Below are 13,679 nucleotides of genomic sequence, written 5' to 3'. Positions count from 1 at the left end.
TCCATGGGAGAAGGATGTGGCGGTCTGCGTCCATAAGATTGACAGCCTTGGAAACTCTGGGGGGCAACTCTACTCTGTCCTACAGGGTCAGTGTGAATCTGAATCAACTTGATGTCAGTGGATTTGGTTCTGGGTTTAGCTCATCACAAGTACTTCAAATTAATATTGGCACTGCAAATAAAATAACGAGTATTGTAAAATGCAATTCCATCTATGTCATACCTATCCTTTGTGTGACTGTGTTAAGCTGTTGATTCTCGTTATTCACATATTCTGTATTTGTGGATCCGCCTACTCTGCAAAGTTTATTTGTAACTCCAAAGCAAGACTCACCGGACTTTCATAGTCTCTCACAGTTATGTGCAGAACCCATAGGGGGGAAATGTCAGTTCTCTAGCTCACACTTTCCCTGCTAAGGCTCTGTCTTTTTGTTTCCATTTTACATTTGTCACACGTTTGTGCTTTTATTTTTTATTATTTTTCTGTTTAAAAAGGCCTTCAGATACAGTGCTGAAATGCTGTCTAATGTTCTTAATTACAAGAAGGCTGTGATGTGCCATACAGAGGAAATACTTGCATTAGATCGTGTCCTTTGGGTTTGAATTTTACAAAGCTGTTGGACATGTGTTAGTCCCATCTTGATGAATCAATATGTATTTAACCAAACCCAGTGCTGTTTTGTTGATTCCAACTCACAGTGCCTCTAGGACAGAGTAGAACTGCCCGAGGGAGCCCCCTGGGCTGTACGTGTTTTACAGAAGCATGCTGTCACATCCTTCTCCCACAAGGTAGCTGATGGATTCAAACCACTGATCTTTTGATTGATTGACAGCCAACAGATCAACCACTGTGCCACCAAGACTGTTGTCTTCCATTAAACAGATGTCTTTAAAGAGAAACACAAATAAAACAAGCTCACATAGTTACTGTTTGACAAAAGTGTTGTAACCAGAGGGTCACAAGAATCTATCCTAAGTTTCTTCCAGCTAGCAGTGTATTTCCTAATTCAGTGTTGTGGAAATTTTCTAGAAACTAAGTACTGCAGATAATGATAATAGGCTATACACTGTGATCCAAGGATTGTAAACCACAAAATCCAAAATCAGAGGAAGGAAATGCATTAGAGCTTAAGTTCTGAGTACACATTTTGCAGAAGCTATGGTAGTTAGGCTAAAATTTAACATCTCATCATTTGTTTATCTTTTTATCCTATTCTTAATGTGTCCTATCTTTACTATTTTCTGTTTTTTTACGAATTGAAAAAATAAAACAAAAACAACCAATTATTGAACAAATTGTATAGAAATTGTTAACTAAAAATCTAATTTGCTGGAAACAGTAACATACTGTTTTTTTCCCAAAAATTTAGAATATGATCCATCTATTTAGAATATAAACTCAAAATGTAGTGTTATAATTCATGCCATATGCAATGATTTAATTGAATTAAGAAAGCATGTGTAAAAGGACTTCAAAAAGTTTGTGTCAAAATTTCATTATTCATTTTCCTACAAATTTTGTATGATTTACACATACCCATACATATACTAGCATGTATAATAATGGATATGATTATGTATCATTTACTGTTACCTCTGGGAAAAATTAAGGGATTCTATATGTATTATATCATAGTGGCACAATGGATTAGTCGTTGAACTGCTAGACACAAGGTTGGTGGTTCAAACCCCCCAGCCACTCCTCGGGAGAAAGTGAGACTGTTCCCATAAAGACTTACAGTCTTAGAAACTCTAGATAGCATTCTGTAGGATTGCTATGAGTCGGAATCAACTTGATAGCAGTTGGTTTGTTTTTATGGTGGTTGTCATTGTTTTATACATGTGTGTGTTCTACAGACAGAAGACTTGTGTGCGTGACTGTTAAATGAATTGATGATTCTGTAAACGTGGGAGATTCTTCGTTTATACCTGCTCTAGAAATTCTGGTTTCCAAATGAGATGGACACTCTTACAAACTTAACTAGTTCTATTCTTTTGTAGCTGTAGCCCAGTCAGAAAAGCCTAACTTGATGAAATCCGTGAACCTCTTACCATGAATCAATTAATATTAGCAGAGCTACAGGGTCCATAACTTATTTTTTTAATCCCAAAGCAGATCAGATTAGTTTAAGAGAAATTTACAACTGATATAAATAGGTCTAGAAGGGAAACTGAATGAAGCTAGTCTTCCTGGCATTTTAATTTTCATTGGAAATATGAGCACAACTAGATGGAACCAATGGCATTATCCATTAGTGTTCATAAAAATGGCATGTGGAGGCAGCATGTGGCTTTATAGGGGGAGAGTCACACTCCACATCAACCCAAGGTCAATTCCTATACGGCAGAGTTCAGACATGCCTCCAAATCTCCAATTTTCTTTACCAGTTCTGACATCAACCATCCCTCCCACAGTACTCTATACTTCTCAGCTGGATTTAATAATTCTTTGCATGGGCCACACAGAACTCACAGATCATACTCACAATTATGGGGTTTATTAGGGAAGTTAGCTGGTTATACTTTATGACATAGCTATTTTGTTGAGACAGCCTCATTTTTCCTAGCCATGCTTGCTTAGGGCAATGCTACAAAACTTTGTTAGGGCTGCCAATATATGCTCAGAGAGCATGCCACTCTATAAGACTTCAGCACAAAGGTGCTGAGCTCTAGCTTGTGGGTCAGCAAACCCAGCTCCCTGGAGGCACCTCACTCCACAAGTGAGCCTCCTGCCTCAAGGGACTCAGTTTTGCTTACTCTGTGATCCAAGAAGCCTACCTTTCTCTCTCAAAGTCTGATTCTTGATTCTGCTTTTGCCAATTGGATTGAGGAAGTTCAGTGCCCAGGGATCTCCAGGTCCAGAGGATATGGTCTATTCCTGGCTCTTCATTCTTAATGGTAGTGAGATCCCTATCCTATTTCTGGATGGCTCAATTTATACTCAGTGATTGGCAAAATTGACTAATCCCATTATGAGAGTTTCAAGTTTTCACAATGACAATTAACCCTTTTAACGATCACAGCTGAATTTTCATCATTTTCCCCTAATTGTCCAGACTCTTCTCAGAAACAGAAGATATACACCCTATCTATATGGTTACACCCAGTCATTTGTGGGAGTTACAAAGAGTCTTGACTAGAAGAGCCATATCAATTAAACCTCTACACCACTGTGAATTGAATGAGCCAGTCTTCTAAGTTTGAATAAAAGTAAGTCTCAACAGTGAGACATCCTCTCACAGAAGCATCCCAATGAAGGGATGAGTCAACCAGGACACAGTAAAGCACCGATGAAACACAGTTTTCCTCTGGTTCCTTGAGGCTTCCTCACCCCCCACTATCATGATCCCATCCTGCCTTTCACTGCGGGCTAGGCCGGAACATGTACACAGGTACACAGCAGCTCACGACACACGGAATCCAAGTCAGAGAAACCCTCAGGAACAGAAATGGGAGTGTAGTACCAGGAGAGTAGGCGGAAGGTAGAGAAAGGAGGGGGGAAGAAACTGCAGAGGAAGGGAGACAGCAGTTGGTGTAAGATATAAAAATAGTAATTTGTAATTTATCAAGGGGTCACCAAGATGGGGTGGGTAACAAGAGGAGCTGATACCAAGGGCTCAAATAGAAAGTAAATGTTTAGACAATAATAATGGCAACATATGTACTAATATGCTGATACAGTTGCTGTGTGGATTGTTATAAGAGCTGTAAGAACTGCCAATAAAATGATATTAAAAATAATAATAAATGAATAAAAATAAGTCTCAAATCCAAAGGTAACTCACAGGGAGAATAACATAAATATAATTTTTAAAATACTCAAAAACAATACCGTGTATAGATAATAAATACATAGTAAAGTTAAAAACCATATACAGGATACTGGTTTTTCTTGGCAAGCAGAGCAAAGAGGCAATGGAAAGGCCTTCTAACTTTCTCAGTCGTATTTCTATTCATAAAAGAAAGATCTGAAATCAATACGGAAAAACGAAAACTACCAAAGCCGATTTGTGGGCTAATGTGTGAATGCCATCACCATCATTTCATGTACTTTGGGCATGTCAGGAAGGACTGTCCCTAGAGAAAGATCATCACTGGTAAACTAGGGGGGCAGCAACAAAGAGGCAGACCCCCAACAAGAGGGATCGGCACAGTAGCCACACGGGCTCATGCTGGCGTTGGGCTGGCAATGTCTCATTTCGTTAGACATAAGGTCACTCTTAGTTGAAGCCAACTCAGTAATGCCTAACACTGATAACGTATGTTTGAAATGTTAGTTTTTAGTTAAATTGAAAACCAAGCAAGTCTGTTTTCAGATGGTCAGTACTGACAAGAATTTGTACTCATGACACTGCTGTTCGTCACAGACACAAATGCCTCTTATAATAAAATGTGAATTTTTCCCCCCTAATATTTACAATCCTAGATGCCAGCCTGTTACTGTGCTCCAGGCCACTATCACTCCAGTCAACCTCAGTACCGCCCAGTCCCCTCTGTCCACTACAATTCCCATCTCAACCAACCACTGCCGCAGCCTGCACAGCAGACAGGTGAGTCCTATTTCTTCTTTCACGACTTCTTAGCTGTGGCTCCTGCTTTTCTCCTCGTCCAGCATTTCACTTGTACTCTGAAGATACTACCAAACCCTGCCCATCAGACCTCTCAGATAGCAAACCACTGCGGGAGGGGGGTGGGGGGAGAAGGAGCAGATCTTAGCATCTTCCAGAAGTCCCACACATTCAGTGGCCCATGCTCAAGAGGTGGGGGTGGGGAGCCTAGTGAGAGTCCTGTCAGGCCAAGCAGTCCTGTGGTAAGCAGCTGCCATCGCAGTTGAAACCATCGTTGCTTCCTGGTAACCAAACTATAACAACAGGACAGAGGGGTCCGAAGGCATGTGAAGGCGGATTGGCTCCCTGGAGCAAGGACCCGAACGACCCGACCTTGTGAGCAGCTCTCGCATAGTGATGACACTGAGATCTTAATGTCCGCAGGCATGCCTGCAAAAGATGCTCTCATGCATCTTCTCCGTGTGTGCTCTTTCAGTTTGTTGGTTGTACAGTGAAAGCAATGCCTAAGCCTAGAACAATCTAATGGTAAAATCAGTTGAGACTCAACCTTCTTTTCGTTTTACCCTTTGCAAATTTTTTTCCCATGTGCAGCAAAGACAACTGTGATTTGACTCTAACAACTTGGACTTCAGAATACATCCAACCTCTGTGTACTTCTGTCCCGCATGTCCGACGAAGGATTTGTACAGTCTTTTGTAACACTGGGAGTCAAAGTAAATCCTCCCGCACCCCCACCCCCCTTAATTGATTTCTTTGGAACCTTTTAAGCTACTTATCACTGTTGGTGGCTCAGGATGCCTCACCGGAGCGACATAGCCCCCCCGTCCTCCGCTGAGGTAGTTTACTTCTCTTGATGTTGTGTGGAACTACCGGGGTTGCCGCAAGATCTAAAGGGGAGTCTAATGAAAAGTTTTCTTGTCTCACTCGTGCACAGTTTTCATTGAGCATTGTGACTCACCAACTTCCTGTACTGTGTGTGATTCTCATTTACTGCCTTTGCAGGGAAGCTTCGGCTCCATAATCTGTTTCTCCTGGGTGTTGTTTTATACTTAGTCTGTAGGTTCTCCCTTGATTATGTGTCACCAGTCTTGTATTCTGTGTGTGCTAACTATCCTTCCAAAGGATGTTGTGTACAAATACTGTAGCCAAGGTAAAACTAGTCCTTTGTCTCAAATAAGACTCCCTATAGTTTTGAGTTTGCCTGAAATTATTAGTACATTGTACTTTGAGCACTGTGAAAGATGTCAACGGTTGTTTCTTTTTCTCCATGGGATCCAAGGGTTTGGTCATGGCATGACACTACTCTTCGGTGTTAAGCACATTGCTGTTTCAGTCTAATATATAATGAATGGTTTTCCAAGATTTTTCATACTGTTTTTGTCTTGATTTTTCCTGTCCAAAATTAACAATGCAAATTACAGCTGATGTTCAGAACAAAAAATTTTTAAAAAGAAATGTACCCACAGTCACACAAATTCTGTGAGATCAGTTCATTTAGTCTTTTAGTACTCCCTGTTCCTGAGGCAAAGATTCTGTGTGCAGTATTTATATGCACTTTTAGGTCGTTTCCAAAGCTCCATGTTTTTATTTCTCACTACAGTCAATTTGTCCATAAAATTAAAGCATTTCATCATAGACAGGACCAGCGTGGTACTGCTAATGCATCTCTGTGGACAATATTCCCATGTGCCACTCCCGATGGAGGCCAAAATACTGCATGACAGTCAGGCACGTGTTTATCGTGGCGTGATGATTTCATTGCGGGTTGTTTTCTTTTGCAAATTGTGATGAGAAGTCAGGAAACCATGTCAGTCCGATTGAATCCGGTTAACACAGGTTCTGAAAAAATAGTCCCATGTTTGCATGTTTTTGACAGTAGTTTCACTTTGACAATTCAACTTAGCACTCACAAGAACCGGGGGTTTTCCTGTGACTTATTTTATGTATTGTATGCCTTTGTTTTTGTTTTGTTGGGGGGTTTTGTATTGGACTCTTTTTTTTTTTTTTGTATTGTACTCTTAATTTTAAGCTTACACTAGTTGAAATCCACTCAATTTGAAAAATAAATAAATTCTCAAAACATCCTTGTCTGGAAGGAGAATATATACTCATGAGTATAAAAAGAGCTTCAATACCAACTATTGTGTTGGTGACTGTATTGAACCTTTTATGATAGAATTAGTCCTTGGTAAGGAATATAAACTCTTAAACGATTGTTTTGAAAGACGTTTGTACTTAGGTGAAAGCACATAGAACAGTGTGTGTTTGTGTTGGTGTGTCCTGCTGGACAAGGTAAATGAGAAGGGCAGTGTTTTTGTGTTTGTTTGTTTGTTTGTTTGTTTGTTTGTTTTAACAGACATATGTCGATTCCCATGTCAGTCATTTACGTGCATGGATGTAAGTGTAATGCCTCCCGGGTCTGTCGTGGATTCTCTCCTGTGATTTTCCTACATTCTACTTCTCAGTGTGATTCACTTGTCATGTGTCTTGGGTTTGTGTTTCCAGGCACACACTAGGCCAACAAAGGGTCGAGCGTGTTACTTTTTGTCTTCCATCCTGGTGTGCCTGCATACCATCATTTTCCTCCACAGTAAACCCCCGTCTGTTACGGGAACTAAGTTGAAACCAGTAGTAACAATCCTGTTGGAGAATGACTGTACCAGCCTTGTGTTAGGAATGTGAACTGACTGGCCATGGCCATTCAAAACCGGGGTGAGTGAGCCAACCCCTCCCCACAGCAACAGGAGAAATCCTGGCTTCCCTCAGGGTTTTCCAACCATGCTTGTTATCACAGGAAAGAAAGCCAGCTTCAGGAACCAGCATCCTGGCCGCCCTGGTCTGTTTGTAACTGCTGTTAGGCAGAGCCCTAGAAGCCCCCGGGTTTCCTTTTACTCCTTTGAAGGAAGAGGAGGTTTATTTATTGGATTGCCTCTAGAAACCTCTGTGTGCTCCACAACTGTGATTCTGTGTGTTTCTTGTGAGTCGTTTATTTTAGATGTAGAAAAGATAGACTGTTAGAGAGTTGGTCTGCAACATCTTTGTAACTTACTGTCAATTAGGGGGTCTCACAAACAGCCATTTCAAAAGATCTGGTTATTTTCAAGTTGCAGCCATAGGAATTTATAATCTGAGCCTGTTATTGTCAAATTTACAGCTTGAGTCCTCCAAAGTGTATTATCTGTAAGGGGCTCAGACCATAAACAAAGTTTTCCCACAGGTAGTCATTATAGCAGAGATGGAGATTGATGAGGTCAAGGGCCCTGGCTGTTTTCTTTATAGCTGCTTTACTCTTATAACTCTTTTTGACAAGTTTGCAGCTTCACCATATGCGTTTAAATGCTTTGCAATAATTGGCCTTGTTCCTGAGCTGTTGGATTCGGGGCCGTAGCACTGTCTGAGAGGTTTACATTTCTCACAGTGAACCGGTCTCTTTTTCAGCTGCTTCCTGGCTTCTTTTTACTCAGGTTTCCACTGCATTTTTTTTTTTATTGTTACTGTATTAACATTTGCTTATAGTTTCCATTAATTGTAATGCCTTTTACTTATTTATCATAAGACAGAAATAGGGATTTGAATATAAATGATGACCTTGGCTTAATCTAATTTGCCTTTGGAAAATTTATGGAAGCTATTGCTTTATTCCACCCCCACTCCCACCCCAAGCAGATTAGGACCAGAGATTCGGTTTGGTTCAGAGCTTATATAAATGTTTAATATCTTAAGCATGCAATACTCATTAATAAAAATTAAATATCTTTTGCCCTCTTGCTGCCTAACTCTTTTAGACCTATGATTACACATTTAAACGTGCCATCAAATGAACACTATCTAAACGCATTTGAAGCTCCTTGGGCTCCTCAAAAGAAAATAAAACCATTGAAACCCAGTGCCACCAAGTGGATTGCAGCATGTGGCACCCCCAGCTCTCACAGAATAGCACTAAAGCTCGAGGGGGTCTGTGTATGTAATCCTGGTGCAAGCAAGGTACCAGGGCTTTTGTCACCAGCATCGCTGTGTGGACTCAAATTGCCAGCCTCGCAGTTCGTAGCCAAGCACAAACTGTGCACCACTCAAAAACTCACCTGGGCTCCCACCATTGTTATCTTTCATAATCTCACCAGCACCCCAAACTGCACTCTTGTGTGTCTATTGAGATCAAAATGATTGTGTGAAACTAAATATCATTTTAATTTTGCAACCAGTCGATAACATCAGAAAGAGCAATATGTTAAATCTTCAATCTTGGCTTGCCATATAATTTGTAATGTATGGTTACATATTGAATAAGCCTGTTATCAGCAAAGTATTGTAGAGTCCCCATAAGGCACACGATACGATACGATACGATACGATACGATAGGATACGATACGAATACTGCAAACCAAACCCACTGCCGTTGAGTTGACTGCAGCTCACAGCTTGACCCTTTGTAGGGTTTTCAAGCCTGTCGGTCTTTACAAAGGAAGACAGCCTCATCTTTCCTGTGGAGTGCTGGAGGGTTTAAACTACTGTTTTAGCAGCCCACCGCCTAGCCCATAATGCTACCAGAGCTCCTAAGCCCTTCAGTTCCCCCGTAGGAGGAACATTTTAGGATAACCAGTCTATAAAGTACTGAAATTATTGGGCTCGATGTAGAAGTGACTAAGGAACGTGTGTGTGCACGCGGGGCTGGGGAGGGCGCTCAGTTTGGGTAAACAGGATGAGGGTTTAGCTATGCCAAAGGGGATGCCAAGCACAAAGTCAGGAAGTCTCTTTATAGACAAATTTGACTCAATCATAGGAATCCTGTGCTTACATTGTCAGGGTGTGGCTCTGACTAGCCCTGTCGTTCACTGAGCTTTTCTTAGTGTATTGTGTGGCCAGCACAGACTCCGACAACATACAGCACCCCCAAATCCACTGTATTTCCCTTTTCCCTCTTCCATTAATCTGCAGCCACTGAAATCAGGAGCCAAATGTTTGGTAAGTACCCATAGATTTCCTTGAGTTGTGTCGAGTCTTCCGTAAGGTGACCATTTAAATAGCTAAAACCTCGGGGTGGCAGCTTTTTTGTTTCATTTTATTTTTTTAATGATTGCTGCATGTGTGGTATTTATTGGGGGGAACAGGAGTAGAACAGGGAGTCATAGAGGAGAAAGTGGTGGAGGGGTCCTGGCTCTGCCGCCTTCTAGGAAATCGGACTATCCTTGAACTTGCCTGCTCAGTGAAAGGGAACTACAGGTGTTCAGATAGGTCAGGGAAATAAGCAGAGATTTTTGACAATTAGGGAATAGTCCCTATAGGCTGTCTCACGGGTACCTAGGTAAAAATTAATTTAAGAGTTTGCAAAATTTTATTTAAGTTAATAAATAAATAAATGTGTTTTATTTAAGTTTTTAAAAAATTCCTTCCAATCTTTCTGCTGTATAAGTTCAATCATGGGGGGCTGGGGGGTGGATTAATACTGCCCCAAGTAAGCAATTCTCCTTTTTTAAATTATTATTAATCTGTCGGAATACCTATTTCTATTAAGATTGCTTTTCTTAAAAAAAAAAAAAAAAGGATTGCTTTAGCACAGCTGCTAGTTCAGGTCACCTATATAAAAAGAAAACTGGCCTGTTAGAAGCCTGTAGAGTACTTTTCTGCTGAACACTGTATTCTCTGATAAAGTGAAAGAGAGCTAAAAATAGCAGATTCTTTGTAGCCCTCCAGGGAAGTACCGGAGCCGTCATGTGCATTGTCCTAGTTCTCTCATCTTGCAGGTTGCATGTGCTTTCCTCTGGAGACTTGGGACAAGGGGATGATGTTTCCACGGTGCAACCCTGCAGCTGCAGCGTGGCAGTGTGAAGGAGAACATGGAATTTAATCTACTGTTTGGGGTCCTTTTCTGTTGGCATCGTTTGCCTTACAAAAACAGGAGCTTGCCCACATATTGACACCATTTCTATAATAGATGCCTTCTGTTGTTTCCCCTAATTTCCGGGCCAAATCCAGATAAATCACAGGGAGGATTTTCCCAATTACCTGAAATGCTGACTCACTTTTTAATAAAGAAAGACCGGATTTAGATGGTAGCCAAGTCAGTGAAACATTAAATGTCAGGATTCTGGAAATAGCTCTTCTTGTAGCCATTTTGAAGCCTAATGGTGTGTTCATTCTTTGGGAATCTGATTGATCCTTCCTAACCCTGAACCTTCTCCCTCTTTTCCAGATCATTGGATTTTTTTCTCATACTGGGCAGTCTTCAGACTATATTTTGAAACTCAGAGCTCTATTCCCCTCTCCCTTTTGAATGAATAATTAGACAGTGAGCCTGACCCACACTGCCACTTCTCTTCTAAGTACCACTTTCTGACATTCTGTGCTTGTCCACCTTTAAACAAAACTTCAGGGGAATCTGTGAGCAAATCAAACAGTTCTTTAAAGTGCAAATTTCCTTACATCACAAAAACTGAGGCGTGCCTGTAATTAGATGATGACTTCAATGTGTGTCGATACTACGGTAAATTGTTTCATTAATGCTTTTATCTCGATAAATAATAGTATGCTTCTTTAGATGGATTGTTAGAACAGTGTTGCAGGAGTTTTGATCCTATTTATTTATTTATGGTGCTTCCCAATTATTTCTAGTCCTGCTTGTACTTTCAGTAACTTCAGCCCATACAGGTCCCAATCACTGTTGGAATTTTGTTTTTTTTCAATCCAATGATCTTCTCACAACCCTCAGTACAGGGCTCTTTACAGAGTACACACCAAAATGATCTTAACCATTTCCTGGGTATTTGTTTGTTGCCATGACTGAGGCGGGCAGCCACACGTGTCGGCGTAACATCTGGAAAGGCAGTTCTGGTACCTGCCCTTCCATCATAACGTATCCCTCTCAGGTACTAGTCACACAGACAGTCAAAGGTTCAGTGATGCTCACATAGGATACAGCCTTAGCAAGGTTCCTGAGGCCTGCCAGCTGCCTGCTGGAAAGCTACTAGAAAGTCACAGCTTCAAGGAACTTCAAGACTCCTTCCATGAAGCAGGACAGCTGCTCTCGTGCACACAGGTCTCCGGGCTAAGTTGGCATTACCACACAGAGAGAAAGCCAACCCTTTGAAAAAGCAGCCTGACTGGACAAGAGAGCTGACATCAAAGGAGCCGCATTGATGAAAAGCCTGCTAGTGAAATCTTTGAAGACTCATCCCAGAATACGACAACAAAACGTGTACATTTTGAACAAAAGCAACCTTTGAAGCAAAACTCAAAAACTGTCGAACTCATTACTGTTGAGTGGTTTCCGACTCCTGGCGACCCTGTAACCCTGTGCGTTTCCAAGACTGTAGCTGTGGGAGCAGAAAGTCTTGTCTTTCTTCCATAGAGCCAAAGGTGGTTTTGAACTGCTGACCAGGAAGGTTCACAGTCCAACATATAACCAGTGTGCCACCAGGGCTCTTCTTGAAAGAGATGGATGGCAAAGCTAAAATCAAAATTGAAGACACACTGCAGGCCGACATGGAAGTTCCAGAGAGATGCAGAGCACAGTGATATCTCAGTCCCTGCCGTGGATTCCATTCTGACTCAGGGACCTATTGGGCAGAGTAGAACTGCCCCTATGCATTTCATTTTTATGGGGACAGAACACCTCATCTCTCTCCTGTGGTGGGTTCGAACTGCTGACCTTGCAGTTAGCAACCCTGTGTGTAACCCACTACAACACCAGGCCTCCCCACAAATAAAAATAGGACCCTGAAATACATTCCCATTTGAGCCTTAACTTCCTCCTCCCCACTTAATCCATGGGTGTGGATTCTAGTAATAATAAAGCAAGGAGGTGAAACTTGGAAGTACAGAGGTCACAAACCATGTATCTTGGGAGTTGTAGACCAGACAAGTCGTAAGCAAGACTCTGCCCCAGGGAGAAGGCACTGTGGGCTGATCATAAAATATAAACCCAATCAACCTACTCTCCATTTCACCCCAGTTGATATAGTTACCATTCAGTCTAACTGCTCAATTGCCTCTCCCATGATACCTATTCTGGGTCACTGTGCTTCCTCCCAAATAATCTTTGACTCAGATGATCAGAGTGTTTCTGATTGACCATATTTATAATCATTCTGTTTCCCGGTGCCTATACTTAACTTGAAACTCAAAATCTGTTCAATGTTAACAAATGTTTAAAAGGCAGTAAAAGTCTTCATTAACCAAATGTTCAGAAAGTGGAAGGTAGTCAAGTGGTTAGTGTTCTGCTTATCTGAGCACTTTACTCTTAGTTTTTTGTTTTGTTTTGTTTTTCCTGAATGCATTCTCTCCCTGCCCTCCCCCCAGTTTTATTGCCACATAATCCACATCATATAATTCAATCGTTCAATCATGTTGAGAAGAATTGTACAACTACAATCAGTTTCAGAACAGCACTTTACTCTTGCCACTTTAATATTTGCCCCTGAAAAGTTTTTCTGAATTGAACTTTTGAGGCCAACTGAGGCATTCCAATCCTAAGATGTGAACTTCTGTTTGTTTCCTCATCTGAAAGATGAACAGTGGTGCCTGTTTTCCTGAACTTGTGGGCATTCAATGAGGTAGCATATATTAAATGCTAAGAACAGTGTCTGGAACCTAATGAATGTCATATGAGTGTTAGCTATTGATATGTCTTGTGCCATAGAGGAGTTGATAACTGCATGGTATTTTAAATGAAAAGATACAAGAATTGAATGTGAACCTGGTGTTTGGCCTGAATTCCAGAGCACATACAGGATGCTAATACAGTCTGTCCGAAAATATTTAGGCCTTTTGTCTTTTTTAAGTTCTTGACACAAATGCGTCCCCCAAAAATGGAGTAGAAGGTTCAGAGTTCTGTCTCATCTGATTCCTAAACTTGAAATCCGATTATGTTTTGAGAAAATTAACTTTCATGCTTCCTTATGAGAGTATCATATGGCCCCATTATTATGAATAAAGCAAGTAGTTGTTTTTATCAATGCATAGTAAATAAGGCTAGCCAAATTAAATAACAAAGAAAGAAACAAGTTATTAGTGATAATCTATGAGTAGTTGTTTTGTAAGTGAATTTTTCCATCATGACTTTATTATTATTTGTATTTTCCAAATTTTCAATTTTATGATTAAATAAGGTTTTTT

General features: G+C 40.8%; 1 protein-coding gene across 10 annotated transcripts in view; it reads left to right on the top strand.

Moving 5' to 3' along the window:
- Positions 1 to 13,679, top strand: part of R3HDM1 (R3H domain containing 1) — a 192,284-nt gene that overhangs the window by 130,335 nt on the left and 48,270 nt on the right. For all 10 annotated transcript variants that reach the window (XM_004703886.4, XM_045299778.1, XM_045299765.1 and 7 more), the window contains one exon: positions 4,426 to 4,549. In XM_004703886.4, the coding sequence (XP_004703943.1) occupies positions 4,426 to 4,549 (124 nt within the window). The remainder of the gene's footprint in view (positions 1 to 4,425; positions 4,550 to 13,679) is intronic.

Source organism: Echinops telfairi, unplaced genomic scaffold (genome assembly GCF_000313985.2).
Source record: "Echinops telfairi isolate 266 unplaced genomic scaffold, ASM31398v2 ScPeMD7_4;HRSCAF=17, whole genome shotgun sequence".
Taxonomy (NCBI): Eukaryota; Metazoa; Chordata; class Mammalia; order Afrosoricida; family Tenrecidae; genus Echinops; species Echinops telfairi.
The sequence above is the reverse complement of the archived record's forward strand: the minus strand, read 5'-3'. Positions and strand labels throughout refer to the sequence as shown.